The sequence below is a fragment of the Triturus cristatus genome, chromosome 9 (genome assembly GCF_964204655.1).
Source record: "Triturus cristatus chromosome 9, aTriCri1.1, whole genome shotgun sequence".
Lineage (NCBI taxonomy): Eukaryota > Metazoa > Chordata > Amphibia > Caudata > Salamandridae > Triturus > Triturus cristatus.
Window position 1 is genome coordinate 322,815,112 of NC_140592.1, and position 18,717 is coordinate 322,833,828.

General features: G+C 46.7%; 1 protein-coding gene and 1 long non-coding RNA gene across 2 annotated transcripts in view; one reads left to right on the forward strand and one right to left on the reverse strand.

Annotated features, from left to right (window-relative positions):
- Positions 1 to 18,717, forward strand: part of LOC146797841 (uncharacterized) — an 89,860-nt gene that overhangs the window by 11,045 nt on the left and 60,098 nt on the right. The gene's annotated exons all lie outside the window — the stretch shown is intronic.
- Positions 8,998 to 18,717, reverse strand: part of LOC146797842 (uncharacterized) — a 115,828-nt gene continuing 106,108 nt past the window's right edge. The window contains exon 3 of the mRNA XM_085625039.1: positions 8,998 to 10,582. Within this exon, the coding sequence (XP_085481165.1) occupies positions 9,752 to 10,582 (831 nt within the window). The 3' untranslated portion in view covers positions 8,998 to 9,751. The remainder of the gene's footprint in view (positions 10,583 to 18,717) is intronic.

Below are 18,717 nucleotides of genomic sequence, written 5' to 3' on the forward strand. Positions count from 1 at the left end.
AATTGCAGAAAGGGTGGATGAACAGTGAACGCTTGGAGATCACTAACCCTTCTTGTAGAAGTTAGAGCCAATAATAAAGAAACCTTCCAAGAAAGGAACTTTAGATCCGCCTTGTGGATGGGCTCGAAAGGATGCCGCATTAGTTGTGAAAGCACTATATTAAGGTGCCAAGAAGGAGGTGGACGCCGAATAGGCGGGAATATCCTAAATAACCCCTTAAAAAATTGTTGGATGACTCTATTGGAATAGAGAGAGGTAATACCATCCTGCCGAAACCTTGAAATTGCAGCTAAGAACACCTTCAAAGTAGAGTGGGAAAGACCAGACCTCGCCAACTGTAGAAAGAAAGGTAGAATTTGTTCCGGTCTTGCGTGGATTGGATGGAGATTAACGGACTGACACCACATGCAAAACCTCTTCCACTTTAGTTTGTAGGTTTTAACAGTTGCTGGTGCTCGAGCATTGGCCAAAACCTCTTGGCAGTCTGGAGGGATATCTAGGTGTGCAAATTCAAGCTGTTGAGGAGCCATGCCGCTAATCTCAGCGATGCTGGGTCCGGATGACAAATTTGACCATTCTGAAGGGTCAGAAGATGTGGAATTGGTCGAAACTGTATGGACTCGGCCTCCGAGAGGAGGAGAAGTTCTGTGAACCAGTACTGGCGGGGCCACCTGGGAGCAATTAAAATCATGCGGCAAGGCTGTTGTTTGATCTTGCGCAGAACTCGTGGAACCAACGGGATCGGTGGAGAGGCGTAAGCATATATTTGCGACCAATTCATCGAAAAGGCATTTCCCAGCGAGTCCTTGTGGGGAGCCCAACTTGCGAAGAATGGGCATTTGCGGTTCTGGCTGGTTGCAAAGAGGTCTAGATCGGGATACCCCCATTCGTGAAATACCCCGTCTAGGAATGGTTGGTGTAACTCCCATTCGTGATTCGACATTGTGGTTCTGCTGAGGGAATCCGCCAGAACATTCGTGATTCCTGGGACGTGAATGGCTTTGAGGTTGATCTTGTGGCGAATCGCCCAATCCCAAATCTCTTGCGCTTGCCGAGATAGGAGGGCTGACCTTGTCCCGCCTTGTTTGTTCAAGTAATGCATACTTGATGTATTGTCTGTTCTTACAAGTATGCATGCTCCTCGGATGATGGCCTGGAAGGATTTTACAGCCAAGAATATGGCTCGCAGTCTAGCAGGTTGATATGCCACTTTCTCTGTTCTAGAGTCCACCTGCCCTTGACTGTCATTCCTTGAAGGTGCGCTCCCCAACCCTCGAGGGATGCATCTGTGGCGACTGTGAAATCCGGCATTTCGACCAGAAATGGACAACCCTCTTTCAAGTGTTTCATCTGACCCCACCATTGAAAGGCGTCCCGCATTCGCGAGGTGATGTGAATGATATCCTCGAATGATCCTGTGGTCTGAAGCCATTGCAGATTGAGTTCCTCCTGCAACGGTCTCATTCTGTACCGACAGTTGGGAATGAGATGAATGCAAGACGAAATCATCCCTAGGAAGGATTTGTACACACGGACTGAAACGCACTCTTTTGAAAGTAGTGAGCGCGCAAGATTGCATATCTTGATTTGCCTTTCTTTTGACACAAAGGCTTTGGCCAGATCCGTGTCCAATGTCGCTCCTAGGAACGTTCTTCTTTGCGAAAGAGCTAGATGTGATTTCTCCAGATTTGTTGACAGACCCAGGGACTGGAAGAGTAAGAGGCATTTTTGAACATGCTCGGATGCTACCTTGGCTGAACTCGCCTTGATAAGGGAGTCGTCCAGGTACGGGAATATTTGAACTCCTTGCAGACGGAGATGCGCAGTCACTGGCGCTATGACCTTTGTGAAGACTCTGGGTGCGGAACGGAGTCCAAATGGGAAGACTCTGAATTGAAAATCCCTGCCAGCCACTCTGAACCGTAGAAATTTTCTGTGCCTGGGTAGGATTGTTACATGAAAATAAGCGTCCTGCAGGTCGAGGGTGGCCATGTAATCTCCCATCGAAAGCAACTGCAGAATTTCTTGGAGCGTCAACATCCGGAAAGACATTTTCTTTAAAAATTTGTTGAGAGCGCGGAGGTCGAGAATTGGACGCCACTCTCCTGATTTTTTCCATATGAGGAAAAACCTTGAATAAAAGCCCGTTCCCTTCTGTAGGATAGGGACTTTTTCGATTGCTCCTTTTTGAATCATCAAATTTATTTGGGAAAAAAGCTCTTTGAGATGAGCAGGGGGTGGGCCTTTTGGAGGAGAATTTGGCGGAATTTGTGAATTCCAGAGCATGGCCTCTGGATATTATATCTAATACCCACTTGTCTGTGGTAATCTTGGACCAATTTGAATAGAAGTGGGAAATTTGACCTCCAATTCTTGTACGTGGTAACGGTAGAGATGGTGGCAGGTGGCTGAACTCATTGCTTCTTACCGGACTCTCGTCCGCGAAAGGACCGTTTCCTACGAGACTGCGAATATGGTTGATTTCGCTGTCCGTAATATTGCTGGCGATAATTCTGAGATCTTTGGCCAGATTGAGAGGTCTGAAAGGAACGCTGTTGGTTATAACCTCCCCTGCTAGAGAAGGATCCACGTCCTCTGGCTCCACGGAAGGTAGATTTTCGAAATTGTAAACTACCCAGAGACCTTGCCGTCTCCGTATCCTTCTTAATCGCCTGTAGTGCTTCATCCACATGTGCACCGAACAAGGATTCACCATCAAATGGCATGTCTATAATTTTAGACTGCACCTCCTGGCGAAAAGATGTGGACTTCAGCCAACCCTGCCTCCTCAGCACTGCAGCTCCTGCCAACTGCCTGAACCCAGTTGATGCCACATCCACTGCTGCATCAATGATCTCCGCTGATGCATACTCTCATTCCTGCAGGATCTTTATGGCCTCGGATTTTGAAGGCTCCGGTAACATGTCGAGGAAAGGAGAGATGTCTGACCACATCTGACGGTCGTATCTCCCTAAAATCGCCAGGGAGTTTGCAGCCCGAACTGTGGTTGCTGCCATCGTGGACACCTTCTTTCCTATTGCGTCCAATCTTCTACCATCTCTATCAGGTGGAGCTGATATGGGCGTTGATGAATTTCTAGCCCGTCTCTGAGCCGCTTGCGCTATAACAGAGTCCGCCTTAAGTTGACCAATTAGGCATGCTGGTGAATTACTTGGGGCTCTATATTTCTTGTCCAGCCTTGGTAACACTGCTGGAAGAGAATTAGGGGTAGCCATCAGTCTCAATCCCTCCTTCCAAATAAAATCAATGATTGGGATTGCCCGAACCTGCTTCCTTGGTTGGTCCTTAAAGTCATACAGGAAGCAGTCATCCTCCTTTGTTTCCATGGGGATCAGGAATCTCTTGGTCGCTCTTTCCATAAGTGAATGGAAATTCCCAATGTCCACCGGGGGAGAGTCCACCGGAGCCGGAGCACTTGGAGAAGGAGTTTGTACCTGATAATTATCCCACTCCGACATGATAGACTGATCATCTACCTCTCCTTCCTCCCTTTCATCGTCTGTAACCTGCGATTGACGAGATGGCAACGGAGAAGGTGGTCTTTGTGACTGTAACGACGACAACTGTACTCTTGGCCTGGGTGTCGACGGAAGAGATTCCGCCGTTTCCGAAGGAGGGAAACGTCTATAGTAATCTTGCAACATATACTGCAGATTATCAAGCAGTTCCAATGGCATTTGACCAGACGGCACTGGTGCAGGAGGTGTCGGCTGTGGTTCCATATTAGGATCTTCGTACTGGTCCTCATCATCCTCATTATCTTGATATTTGATGAGAAGCTCCGATGGACTCCTTGCAGTCCGAAAGCTCTCATCTTCTTCGGAATCGTTATCCTCCGATTGTAAAAGTTGCGCCGGCAATTTTAGAGGCGATATAGCTTCTAAAGACGATCCTCTGCGCTGAAGAAGCGTAGTCGCTGTTGCCCGTTGATCAGACACGACAGACGACGGAGTCGCAGTCCACACCTGCATATCCATGCAGGTAGATAGAGGAGGTGGTGACAATCGCGTCGACGGAACCGACGACGGTGGTAATCCTGACGTTGAAGCCATTTTCGATGACGAGGCTGTTTTCGTCGACGAGATGGCAGTCGTCGACGACTGGACAATCTTCGTCGACGAGGGCGCCGACGATGAGGTAATCTTCGTCGACGAAGGCGTCGTCGACGGGGCACTCTTAGTCGACGAGGGCGTCTTCGTCGACGATGGCGTCGACGCGTCCATCTTAGTCGACGAGGCATTCTTCGTCGACGGGGCAACTGTCGACGGTACCACAATCTTCGTCGACGGAGTAGACGTCGACGAGGTAGTCTTCGTAGACGGAGCAACTTTCTCGCTTCTTACCGTCGACGGAACGGAGACGAGGGATGACACCTCCTTCGTCGACGAGATGGGTTTAACACTCACCGAGACCAGCGTCGACGGCGATGAAGCTGATGACATCATTGCAGGTCTCGGCGACGAGAATGTAATAGTCGACGTTGAAACCGCGTCGACGATAATAACCGTCGACGCCACTGCCGTCGACGGCGCCGTCGGCAATCTCACTTGAGGTAAATTCCTCTCAGGAAAACTTTTAGCTGGCAGAGTTTTTCCTGATTTCCTCGGGGGCGTAGAGGGCTTGGATCCTGAAGATGGAGACGTCTTCTTAGATGAAGACGAAGACTGACCCGAGCCCTTAACAGACTGGGCTCTCCTCGACACCTTCGCCCCAGTAGAAGAAAACTCTTCTTCAGCCACCCTTTTCCTGGAAGAGATAGAGGACCCAGAGGCAGTTTCTATCCCTGACAAAGGATCATCTTTATCCTTAAGCTTCTGTAGCCACAGAAGAAGACGTCCTTCCCTATCCCTTAAGGTCTTCTGAGGGAAAGTCCGGCAAATCTTGCACTCCTTCACTTCATGATCAGGATAGAGGCAATAGATGCATTTTTTGTGAGGGTCTTCAGAAAAAAGCCGAAGCTTTCCGCAGGACTCACAAGGTCTGAAGAGGGATCTTTTTGTAGTTGACATCCTAGAAGTTGTAGAAACAGTAGAAACTGAGCAGAGCTCAGGGAGACTCCCTTCACACGACGTGCGGTAGAAAATCTGACAACCTGAGCCTCTGAGGAGAACATTCTGGTGGGTGCTGTCGCCTGATTGGCTGCAGTTTGGACTGTATATAATGACAGTGATAGTCATAGCTGTGGAAGTTTTTTCCCTTGTAGCTTAGGCTACTTTACTTCCTGGTTCAGGTTACCAGGGTTTTTTGGTTGTTATATGCATAATTATTGCTTTTTTATGTACCGTGGGACTCCCACTCCGACGACGGGGAATGATTCAGGCATGTGAATCTATGAAAGACACCCCAAATACTGGAGAACTAGGATTACAGGTAAGTAACTTACCCTACTGTGTGGTGCTGTTGTCTTCAATGCACGGCTTGCCGCAAGCAGTTCTGGCAAGTTGGTCTAAATAATAACCCTGTTGAAACATGACGTCATGTATACATAGGTGGCTAGAGTGTACAAAGTAAATGCATGAGAAGTAACCATGTTTGAGAATAGACAAGGGGATTGGAGAGGGTAGAATCTTACAACAAGTGCCCCTATAAGAGCTTTTTAATGGTCAGCGCTCAAAGCTTTCAGGTGCTGTGATAGCTAGGACATAGAAAAACAAGACAGTAATGACCAACAAACGAAGAAATAGAATAGAATGCGAAGGTCCTCATTCCGAGTGTTCCAGTAATTTTCCCTGCAACTTCACAGTAGGAAGCTGGCTCTTTAGGTGATATACCAATACTTGATTATATCGTTTAAAGAGTCCAGAGATTCCCCCAGAAGTGTACAAGGCTTCTATGCAAAACCAAAGTGCTCTATTTGTGGTAGAGTGGTCGAGCAGCCTTAGGCCTAACGCAGAGGAGTGCAAGACATTTGTTATACACACAATGATTAATAAATGACACGACTCAAAAAGGGGAAACACACCAATTTTTAAAAAGTAAGCTTGTGAATGCCAACTTACAAATCCACATTTCGGGGTTTCAGGTCAACACAAGGCAAGGTTCAAGTTAGCACCAAGACAGCAGTACCAGCGGCAGAGGGGCAGCCACGTGCAGAGGTCAAATTCAGAGTTGGGTACCCAATGTTAACCAATGGAGACTGAGGGGAATTAAAGATGCGCTGTTTACAAGTAGGTGAAAAAGAGGTCGGGGTCAATCTCCAGGGGTTTAGGCAAGCACTGGAGGGGCCACAGAGCAGCACCAAATATACACCCTCAATGGCACAGAAGCAGCAGGGTGCAAACCAATGGAGGAAATCGGTTTCAGTAAAAAGGATGCAGGCTCTGGCCGGGAAGCGGGCAAAGAAAACCAACAGCTGCCCAGGTAAGTATTGATGCTTGGGGACATAGGGACACCATTGGTCAAGTTCCCCAAGGAAAAGGTACAGGGATTTCCTTAGACATCCGAAAAGGCTTACCGGAGCAGGTTGCAGCTAGGATGGTCGTCATGCAGAAGCTGCAGGAGCCAATGTGGAGTCTGGCAGGGGTCAACCCGTGATGGACTCTTGCTCAGAATCGCAGGGGGAACCTTTGCAAGACTGATGGGCCACTTTGGCCGTGGGCGTCTGGTGCAGAGGTGGATCTGGCAGCAGTTTCACAGTTCCTGAGGTCAAAGCTCTTGGGCTTTAAAGAGGACTTCTTCTGGACAGGTTCGCTGTCCAAAGGGGTCCGTGATCTTTATTGACGCAGGAAGTCCTCCCAGGGCTTTGAGGTCACTGGGCCTGCAGGACGATTCGACTTTTGTAGCAGGGTCGAGAGGCAGCAGATAGTCCGGCAGGGCTGGCGCCGAATCAGTCACTAGTGCTTCTTCTTTCTGGCTGTTCTCTTCTGTGTCTGGGCTTCGTAGGTCGTCAGGAATCTAACCTTCAGGGTCCGGGGTATCACCTAAATACTAGATTTAGGAGCGTTACAGGGGAATGACACGTAGGGACCAATGGGTACCTTACCTGGGGTGTCTACACCCGGTACAGGCGAAGAGGGTAGGTGATCCGCTGCGGTCCCTCGCTGGACATGACACCATACTCTGAGGTGTCTGATTGAATCACCGTACCGGCAGAGGGGACATTCCCGAAATTGGGAGGTCATTGAACAGCACTACTGGAGAGACTTGATGTCGTGTTTTTCTGTGGTAGTTAGCTATTAGCTGCACCATTGAGTGTAGATAGAATCCACTTGCACATATTAGGTCCTGACGAATTGCCACGGTATTGAACAACCATTAGGCAAGAAACATGTTGACCCCACGAGATGAGCATAGCTTTAACTAAACCCCCACGTCAGGGGAGCTGCCACTCTACACGTTTTTAAAGAGGTGGATAACCAACCTGAATAAAAATAGTATTTGGAATATCTAACCTTTTTTAACGCACTCACTGCACCTCACTGTATCTACACTTTCACGGGCCACACACCCACGGCTAAGGAACAAAAGATCTCCGGCAAAGAGCCCCGTAGCCGATGCCCGTTTGGTATTGCAGCGCCGACCCAACGAGGAGCAGGTCCAGATGATGAAGCATGACACCTAGCTTGCTGGGTGTGTGAGGACCCTAGTTCCGCAACAGCGGGATCCCCTCAGAATCCCTCTTCCTCCTAGTACCCCTCCACCACCACCATCTCCTTGTTGGTGGATGGTCCTCTTATCTCTATTAACTAGGCACCACAATTAGAGGAACAGCATCCACATTGGCTTTAAGGATCTGACAGGGCACTTTTGCTGGACCTCTTTAAAAAGCCCTAAAGTCCCCCTTTTTTGAGATAGATACACCCTCTATTATGCCACCCTCCTGTGGGAGGGGGCATAGTCCTAGCCCTGATTGGATAAGTCCCACCATCTTCAAGATGGTGGGCACTGAAAAATGTGCTTCACTTTGTCTACAGCACCTGAGGGGTGGAGTTGGCGAAGGGGGATACTCCTGCAATTCTCACTTAGATTTCCAGCCAGTTCTCCCGCCAAAAGGGGGGGAGTGGGGGGGGGGGGGTTTAACCTGGGGATGCCATCTGCTGCTAGCAGCAGAGGCTGGGGTTGCATTACAAAGGTGCCAAGGCCTTTGAAGTTTCTCTCTTGGGCACTGTGTCTGCCTAGGGTAGATGTAACACCATCTGCCCAGGATGGGCTTTGTTTCTGGCATCAGAGAGCAAGGGCTCTCGTCCCATTGGTCCAGAAACATATCTGGTGGTGGCAAGCTGCCTAAAACCAGTCAACAGACCACACCAGGGTTGGTAGGTTTTTAGGGGGTGCCTCCGAGGTGCTTTCTGAGTACGTTCTAATAAATCCAACACTGGCATCAGTGTGAGTTTATTAAAAGATATTTGGTACCAACCACTCCTGGGTTCAGTAGAGCCATCATGGTGCTGGGGAACTCAAGTTCTCGAGTTTCCAGCCCATGTACGCTCTATGGCATCCCTGTCACTTACAATATTAAGAATAGACTTAAATATTGTAGGGACATATATGCTAATGCAGATATGCCAACACCTGCCTTAGGGCTTGGAAGGCCTGCTAGAGGGGTGACTTACCTGTGCCTTAGGCAGTGCTGCTTGACATGGCACACAGGCAGTTGCCATGTAGACGTTGACATTTTTCTCTGCACCAAGGCCTGGGGCAGCAGTGTCAGTTTGTATGGTCTTGGTGAGGGGTCCCTAGGGGACCCTCTTCAGTCCCAATGTCCTAGGTACCAGGGGTACCATTTATTAGGGATTTACAGGGGGTCTGAATTTGTGCCAATCGTGGTACAATCTTAGGGAAGGAGCTCTGGCACAGGGGACCTGGTTGGCAGGGACCCTGTGCACTTTCGATCAGAACTACATCATTTTCCAGGCGAAAAGTGGGGAGCTAACCATGTCAAAAGAGGCATTTTTTCACATTCACCCCCGGAATTACCGATAATGAGTTACCCTGTACCTCCAGTATGAAGGCAGCAAAATAATTCCGGGTCAAGGATTGCGGTAATTCCTCATTTATTTTTGGAGTTACTGTTATCAGCATCCAAAACATCCATGTGAAAATAAACAGATCCACAGTGTTCTTGCATATCTTAACATTCTGATGGAACAAGTTACTGCTGTTACCAGCCCCATAGGAATTAAGAGGCCACTGGTAACGAGGGCCTAAACACAGATCTTTTATGACTTTCAAATGTTAGCATCAGTATACACGTTTACCAATAATATTTATTTATTAATTTAAAAAAATAGATGTATATTCTATATGAAACTGGAAGGCTCATATCAGACATTTTCTAGATTTGCCAAGCAATAGAATTATGAAGTTAGTAAAGGATAGTCATTTATAGTCGTAGCTTCTTAGGAATCTACACGGAAGTCATAAATGTTAGAATGGTTCTTCACATCCTGCTTTTTTCTGAGGTCAACATACGCAGCAGGAAACTATTTTAACATTCATGACTATCAATGAAGATCCTATGACACAGAAGTCATTATTTCACTTAAATCCCAGACTTGGGAGAATCTGTTCAACAACCCTGTCAAAAATAGAGAAACAGCACACCAGAGAATCATCATGATATAAACGTGAACATCTTGTGTTACAGTAGCAAGACATCCATTTCTCTGCATATTGAGTAATTATCAACAAAGAACTCTGAAACCATACATCTACATATAATCTATCTATATATACTTCAACATGGAACATTAAACCGTTTTTGTTTGGCACTTCTGTACAACATTGGCAGCTAACTCCTCAGAAACGCAATTCGTTTTGCAACATTGCCAGCTCCAAATTTAGTGTCCAGGTTACATATGAGCTGGCTATTTTCATTCTGTAAGTCTAGGTCATCCTGCCTAGACCAGATAGGGTATCCATCAGGTCGCACACAATTTTTTAGGAAGTATTTAGTTGCCTTAAGTTCTCCACTGTTTTTCAGGAAGGCTTGAGTGACAGTTGCTAAGCTTAACCCAAATTCATTCATGAGGCTCTGTAAAGACTTTGTGGCTTTATCAACCTCCGTTTGAGAAGGCGAAGGACTGCAAGGCACTACATTTGCTTGAACATGGTTCTCATCTATTTGAGAGTCTTCACCACATACAAACTGGTTCAGTCTTAAGGGCTGCCAGCATGGCAATGCTTCTTGGCTTCCACTGCACTGTGTATTCCTCTTGGGATCCTCGTCCAGTTCTGATACTCCAGAATTTTCACTTGTTACAAAATGCTGTAGCCCTTGTGTTTGCTCGCAAACCTGAAGTTCTGGGCTTCTTCTGCACTGTTCATTCTCCTTGGGACCATAATCCGAAGCATCGCATTCCAGTTCTGCTACTCTGGAATCTTCATTTGTGACAAACTGTTTCATCCCTGGTGTTTGCTCACAAATATGATGTTCTGGGCTACTTCTGTGCTGTTCATTGCCCTTGGAACCCTCTTCCAATGCAGAGTCTCTGGAGCACTCATCCAATACATACTTTTTCAATCCAAACATCTGCTCTGAAGATGGGTGTTCCATGCTTCTCCGGTGCACTCTAGTCTTCTCAGTGGTAAGATTGGCAAGGTCAGGGGTGTCATCTTCAGACTAGAAAACAAAAATACATGCTTAGTTGCAAAACTTGCAGGTACAGTTTCAATAATGAGAAATATGAAATATGTTTCCTTCCCTCTCTAACCACTACCTTGCTTCCAAAAAACAACCTCATTTACATGAGAAAACTAATTATGTTACTTACTCTGTAAGCATCTGTTCGTAGCTTGTAGGCTAACATGCGCTCCCTACTTCTGCCATCTAGTGTTGGGCTTGGACGTTACAAGTTGTTTTTATTTTCGAAGGAGCTTCGAGTCACAAGGTATCCTCCAACTCTTCCTTTAGTAGGGAATGTGCATGGCACAAAATCCATTAGTAAGATTATTTTCTGCACAGCAGGTAAGTGTAAGTATATAGTGGTTAGGGTGAGTAATATGGTGACCATACAAATAGTATATATGTACTTAAGATTACAGAGACTGTGGAGAGGAAAGTGGGGCACTGAGAGCCTGATGGGCCTGGGAGGCTGCAAGTGCACCTGACTGCTAGGAGCATGATCAGCCTGGTAGGCTGCAAATGTACCTCACTGCTGTGAGCCTGATAGGCCTAGGAGGCTGCAACTGCTGGAGGATCCATGCCACGGTCAAAGACTAGTTGTGCTTCCTTCATCCAAGGATGTCAACTGCGGCAAGAGACTATAATCAAGAAGGAAGGCGTGGACTCTGCTGACTTACCATCCAAACTGCGAGACCTAGCACACAAGCATCACAAGGCTTCAGAGTGACCAGAATAAAAGAAATGAGATGCATTCCAAATAAGTCAAAAGCAGAAACTGGCACCTTTCTAAGGGTAAGAACAAGTGAAAGAGTTGCGTTCTAGTGATAATCTGCACCTATGCCTCAACTCATGGCTCTGCCACCAGATTTGGAGGGCATTAATGTCTAGGGTTACCTGGGTAGGGGAAGAATAAAGTAGTGTAACGCCTTCTGAAGAAAGCAGTCAGAGATTCAACACTGAATTAACTTACTATAAACTGAATTGTGTAGTATCTTGTTCGATTGTATGGCCTAAAGTACTTGCTTTTCTAAAAGACAATCACTGGGCTGGACATTAAATTATTGTGTCTGTTTGTTAATTGTGGAGTCTTGAGCTCTTGCCCTCACAATAACTTCCTGTGAAGCCTGTGTCTGCTCCCCCTTGTTATCCTTAGAGTCAAGTGCAGAAAGGGCTGTACTTGGTATAGTTTGCAGAGCCATAGTAGGACGGACATCAGGACAAGACTCGCCTCAACCACATCCGGGGTTCCCCTAGCCAATATGCTCTGGGACTCCTTTGCAATGAGTTTAAAGGGAAAACAAAAAAGGAGGTGTCCAACACTCATGTTCTTTTTCATATTTTGTATCTTCTGCCCTGTAGTTGTGGCACTCTGCTAAGATGAGGGCATGTACACACCTTGTTACTGTTTAGTGACCTTGCTACTGTTTTGAGCAGTGCCCTTCCTCTGGTCAATATTTCACACTGGCATGTGTTAATCAGTTCAATAAATAGTTACTGACCTGTAGCTTCATTCCTCCAGAATTGGTATTTTTTATGGGTTTAAACTTTTTAATTATACCCAGTCACCAGACTGGTAATCTCCGGCATGTTAAATAGCAATAAACAGTGTTAAAATGACCTTACAACCAAAAAACAGTGTTTCTTTAGCAGAACATTTATCTCGTTTGAAGCAGCCCAAACTTGAGACTGCACTCCGCCCAGAGGCTGTTACAGCTCAGATTTCAAAGCACATGTGATGGATATAGGAATATCTTTGTGAACTTCTGACTAGGAAGGAGAGTTGTGTGAAAAATACATTTGACGACTGGAGTTGAAGTTAAGAAGCTAAATTCTTCTAAAGCACAGGATAGTTCACAGATTTGCATGCCTGAATCAGAAAAGCAAGCAGAAATCTCAATGACATAAATTGGAATGCTTGCTCACCCTTAATGAAACAGGTTTTGCAGGCCTGCTTGAAACCACGGTGGAATCCGCTGTAGTATTCAGGTCCAGGCAGTACGGTTTGCCCTTCGGAATAGGAGTCCAGCAAATGTCTGGGTGTGACAGTTATGCCTTGAACACTGTTGTCCCCAATATGCTTCGACATGAATGAACAGTTACTTTACTCTGAGTAGGCAATTCATCTTTCTGTGGCAGAAGGTGATGCAGGCTGAAATCCACTGCAAAACGCCCTGCTCTGTCAGTGTAGGACCTGTCTAAGCAGTCACAAGAAACAAAGAGGGAAACCTATGCTCTAACGTTTATTGTTATATTGGATTTTACACACCAGTGAATATTCAGAGAATGTTGCACCCTCTCCCAGAGGACTTTGGATTTGGAAATAAAGAATCGGCTCGCCCAGATGAAAGTCGGATGGAACTCTGGGCATAAACATTGGATTAGTACAAATGGAAACTAGCTTTGGAGAAACAGACAAAAAGTTCCTTAATTGTAAACACCTGAAGTGTTCTTACGCTCATTGTTGACATTAAGGTCAAAAGGGAGTGCAGACTTCCACTTTTGACTCCTTATTCAGTTCACACACAATTGCAATGTGGCATACTGCGAAAAACACCCTCAAAGAAGCCCATCATAAAGTATTTGACAACTTTTGTGGAAAAGAAGGAAGCTGCATTATAAGTTCATCTCTTACTAGATATGTCAGACCAGTGCCCTCCGAATGTGAAATACCCTAGACCTTCTCGAGCCAAATGCAAATAGTAGAACTTGATAAAGCTGTAGTGAGAGTGGGTGAAGGCTTTCACTTACGTGCAATACATAAAATTATTTTGGGCTATACATCTCATCCATTGATGTAGCGCAAGCCTGGGCTTGATTTCTGCATTCCCGAAGGAAGTCTAAATGCCCAGACTGCAAGTGGTCAGGTAAACACGCTGTGTGATTCAATGATTTCAGGCTGTGGTGCAACACTTGTGTGTTCTGCTTGGAGACGATACTGGGGTGGATTCTCAACACAATCCGTGGATTCTGAGAACAACTGATGTACCAAAATTGTTTAGGCTATCCTGGGTGATGAGGATCAGGGGCCATGGCATGCTCTTGCCTTCAATAGGACCCTGCGGGTCAGGGAAACTGTTAAAAGGCGTAGGCAAAGACATTCAACTAGGACATAAAAAATGCATTGCCTTAAGCAACTTCTTGTCAACAACTGGCATTTCTTGGCCTAATGGGTGGTGAAGGTGCACCTGGGGTGGCCCCAGTATTTTAAAATTCGCAGCAGTTGGTCATGGTGGAACTCCTACTAGTGACATTATAACAGGGAGTGGCACGGGGTATCTATCAACTTGATAGTTCTGTATGCCTGGCAGAAGTTCTGCGGGTAAGTCCACCTTGTTCGCAATGGTCCAGTCACAGAGCAGTAGCGGTTTCTCCAAGAGGGTCCAAATATATATATATATATATATATATATATATCAAAGAAATACCCTTTCAGGCATAGAGTGACGAATAAATTATGCAAAAAAGAAGCAGAGAACTCTGGGTAGTTCTCAAGTTTAGGTGGAAAGCAGCTCCTGTATGGAGCACTCTCAACACCAGCGACACTCTAGATCTACTCACCTCACATGTCTGTTTTTCTATCAAAATCTTTAAGCATAGGATTAGCACAGTGCCATCCACGCCGAGATAGAAAAGGACAAAGTCTTTTGCCATTCGTACAGCAAAGTCTTTAAGCATAGGACTAGCACAGTGCTGTCCTTGCCGAGCTGTAAAATGACAAAAGCCAATTACCACTCCAGGCACAGTATTACAGCTTTGAGTTGGTAAAATACCAATCAAGCCAACCTGAAATGAGTAAAAGCAACCCCTGACACAGTGTTTCGCTCTAATTAGAGCTCTTCAGAGAGGTATAGCTTTGTCCAGACACAAGGGAGCACCCAGTATAAGTCAAAGAAATACCCTTTCAGGCATAGAGTGACGAATAAATTATGCAAAAAAGAAGCAGAGAACTCTGGGTAGTTCTCAAGTTTAGGTGGAAAGCAGCTCCTGTATGGAGCACTCTCAACACCAGCGACACTCTAGATCTACTCACCTCACATGTCTGTTTTTCTATCAAAATCTTTAAGCATAGGATTAGCACAGTGCCATCCACGCCGAGATAGAAAAGGACAAAGTCTTTTGCCATTTGTACAGCAAAGTCTTTAAGCATAGGACTAGCACAGTGCTGTCCTTGCCGAGCTGTAAAATGACAAAAGCCAATTACCACTCCAGGCACAGTATTACAGCTTTGAGTTGGTAAAATACCAATCAAGCCAACCTGAAATGAGTAAAAGCAACCCCTGACACAGTGTTTCGCTCTAATTAGAGCTCTTCAGAGAGGTATAGCTTTGTCCAGACACAAGGGAGCACCCAGTATAAGTCAAAGAAATACCCTTTCAGGCATAGAGTGACGAATAAATTATGCAAAAAAGAAGCAGAGAACTCTGGGTAGTTCTCAAGTTTAGGTGGAAAGCAGCTCCTGTATGGAGCACTCTCAACACCAGCGACACTCTAGATCTACTCACCTCACATGTCTGTTTTTCTATCAAAATCTTTAAGCATAGGATTAGCACAGTGCCATCCACGCCGAGATAGAAAAGGACAAAGTCTTTTGCCATTTGTACAGCAAATCTCGGCGTGGATGGCACTGTGGATCTCGGCGTGGATGGCACTGTGCTAATCCTATCCTAAATTTGAGAACTACCCAGAGTTCTCTGCTTCTTTTTTGCATATATATATATATATATATATGCTCTCCTGTCTGGTGATGGAGTACACAGAGGTCGAGTTGTCAGATCTGATCAATACGGTATGATTTCTCAGCTATGGTAAGTACACTTGCAGGCCTAAGCGGATTGTTTGCACTTCTAAAGCATTTGTGTGGAGGCAAAAACTAGCTTCAAAATTCTCCTTGCATGTACCCCCAGAAAGTCTACGTTTGGCAGATCTGTTTCTTGTACAGATATCCAAATCCAGACTCCTGTCTTATGGGGACAGAGCATTTACTATACATGTGCATAGGATTTGAAATTCTATGCATTTACACCAGAGTACAAAATTCTAACTTCTTTTAGGAAACTGTTGAAAACGTGTTATTTTTAATCAGTAATTGTTTAATTAGCATCTGTGCTTCAGGCTCTTATATTATGAAGTTATTAGGTTATGGAATTTTACTCTATAGTGCCAAGAGGCTAATGCACTCACAAATAAACTTAACATTTGCCCTCATATGCCTAGAAGACCCTAGAGGTCAATACTTTTATTTGAGGACTCTTCAATCTCTGTAGAGGTCTGAATTTTAAATGTAGTTGGAACGTGGAGACAGGAAGGGAAGTTCTGATTCTAGGGAGAATACCCTGTGGTCAGACCAATTGCCCACAAACCTGCTATTCCCCTGGGGAGAAAAGTGTGTTTCCTGTAGCATTGCGATGTGTGTGGTGCCTGTCCAAATAAGCTAATACTTTGCGCCTTTTACGCGCGTCCCTTAGTCCTCTAACATTCCACGTAAGTATATTCAAGTTGCTAGCTTCCCCCTCAGCCATACCCCTGAGTGCTATGTATGACCTGGTGCATCACCCAAACCCTGTAGATTAGTTTATACGTTACTATACAGCCTAGTACAATAGATAATTTAAACTGCTTCACGTCTGATTGGTCTCTTCGTACTTCCACTCCACTCCCCTTCCTAGCTAGTTGGGAGTAAAACAGATATAAATCAACAACCACCCCAATAGCCCCCACCCCCTCCCACTGAACCGTCCCCAACTTACCAGCAATGTATTCCCTCCCCATCCCACCCAATTCCAAAAAATTAACTAAAGGGACCATAACACCCCTTCTAGGCCCGCGGTTGCTTGCTCTGGGGTAATACCCGCTGGGGGCTTTGTTTAGGTGGCTACACCAACACCTCTCACCCCACTAGGTTCTCTCGTCAAGTAGTCAAAGCCTAGGGAGCCAGAGGGCACCCGGTGGGTCATATTATTTGTTCAACATTTGGTTTCAACCCAGAACAATACTGAACCTCAGCCGCATGACATGTCGTGGCCGGGAGTAGTATAGTCTTGAATCCAAGTAAACCCTGCTGGGCCTTTTGGTGGCAGTTCACGGTGTTTCTTCGCCGATTCCTTCTGTCTCTGCATGTTATGTCGACGATCGTCCTCCACCATTACGTGCTGCTTTTTTCACTTGTTTAAGGAAGTCTTCCACCTGATTCGGTGCGGTGAAGAAATGTTGTTTACCTTGGTGTGTTACTCTTACCCGAGCCGGGTATAGTAGTGCATAATCTATTTGCGCCTTACGCAGTTTAGCCTTGACGTCCATGAACTTACGCCTCTCCTCTTGTACTATGGGCGTAAAGTCAGGATATATCGTAAAGGTATTACCTTCATATGCCATGGACTGTTTCCCTCTGGCGGCCCGTAGAGCCACATCACGGTCCCTGTAGTTCAGTAGTCTCGCAATGATTGGACGCGAACTAGCTCCCGGCTTCGGCCTGGGCCTATGAACTGGCTAGAGAACGCCTCCTCACCTACGGTGGACAACAATAGCTTCTCTACATATATCTCCATCTTCCCAACATTGGTGGATTCCGGAATACCCAGTATGCGGACATTATTGCGCCGACTGCGCGCTTCCAAATCCTCATTCTTTGCAGAAATAACCCGCAATAGATTATCCATTCGAGCAAGTTGCGTGTTGTGTCTGGTGGCGGCATCCTCCGTTTCAGATATGCGCTTTTTGGCTTCCTGGATCCGTTCCTCATGCCCCTCGAGTTTGTGTACTATAGCGTCCATTCTGGTCGACATGTAATCGACCTTCTCGACCACGGTGGCAAAACCTTGCCGGATCTCCTGAAGAATGTTCTGAGTGTCCGCAGCCGGCATTATGGCACCCTCATTTCCCTCCTTCTGCCCCACTTGAGGTTGACTTGCCTGTAGAGCTTGACCTCCACGTCTCGTTGCTTCGAAATTTAATTTTGGCTGCTTGGTGTCAGGTTTGCCCATAGTGCCGCTGTAGTGGTCTGGCAGGCTGAATATGAGATATAGTCCTCCTCGCCACTTGCTTGTGTGTCCTGTCTTCTCACAAAGCTCAGCCGCTCTATGCTGCACGTGATTTTCCTCCCTTCCGGCCTCTTGTTACCTCCTCTGTTGCCAGCACGCAGAGCCCACACCACTCCGTGAGGCACACCCTCTTACCATGCCATTCTCAGGATGTCTTCTTCACTCGTTCATCCGGTTAGTTACGTTCACTGTAGCCTGGAAGCAGGGCAGGCCAGCAGCCACCACAATGTCGATTCTGCTTGGTGGTCTAGTCGGGCCACCCGTTCAATGTCCTCGCCAGAGATGTTGGGGGGGGGAGCGCTGATCTTATAGTGCCCACCCAGCCTGGCGCTCCACCCGTTGAACTATCAGCCACCTCCTCCGCTTATAATAGCCTGTTGGCTTTATGGCGCAGCAGTCTATTCTCCTTTGATGCCAGAGTTTCCGGTACCCTACAGTTCGTTAGGCGCTTTGGGTTATAGTCCAGGCCTCAGGGGGCTTTCAGTTCAGTCTCCGCAGTTGTCCGAGGCGATCTGCTTATTATGTGATTTCGCTTGGGGGGGGGCAAACGCATCCACTATTCCTTCCCTCTGCTATCACTGTCCACCAGTAGCTATTCAGTTGGAGCCTCGAGCTGAGCCCTCAGCTAGCCGGCACTTACTACCAGGCCTCCACTATCTCCAACGCCACACTCGCTCCCAGTTAGCGGTTGCCTTTGCCTTGCCGGGGTATCCACTGGTAGTTCCCGACCTTCCCGCTCTGTTATTCGAAACTCTCCGCCGCCTGAGTCACAGCCGCGTCTCCCCGGCCTACCTCCACGTGTGAAGCCGCGGGCTAAAGTACTTCCAGCAGCCGCCTCAGCTCGACTCAGAGTTCCACCATCGCGTCTCGGTCAAACTTTCCTTCTGCATAACTTCGGATCCCTCAGCGCAATTTCGTCCAAATTTGCAGCGAGTCTGTGCTAAGGCCATGTGAGCATTTTACGGCTGGGGCAGTCTTAGTACACAATGTTGAGAAGGATAATTATAGGAGAATATCTCCGGGAGCCTCACTACAGTGCGGCCATTCCGTGTGTGCGCCACCTAGCGCCCCCCGGTTAATTACCATCCTTACCCA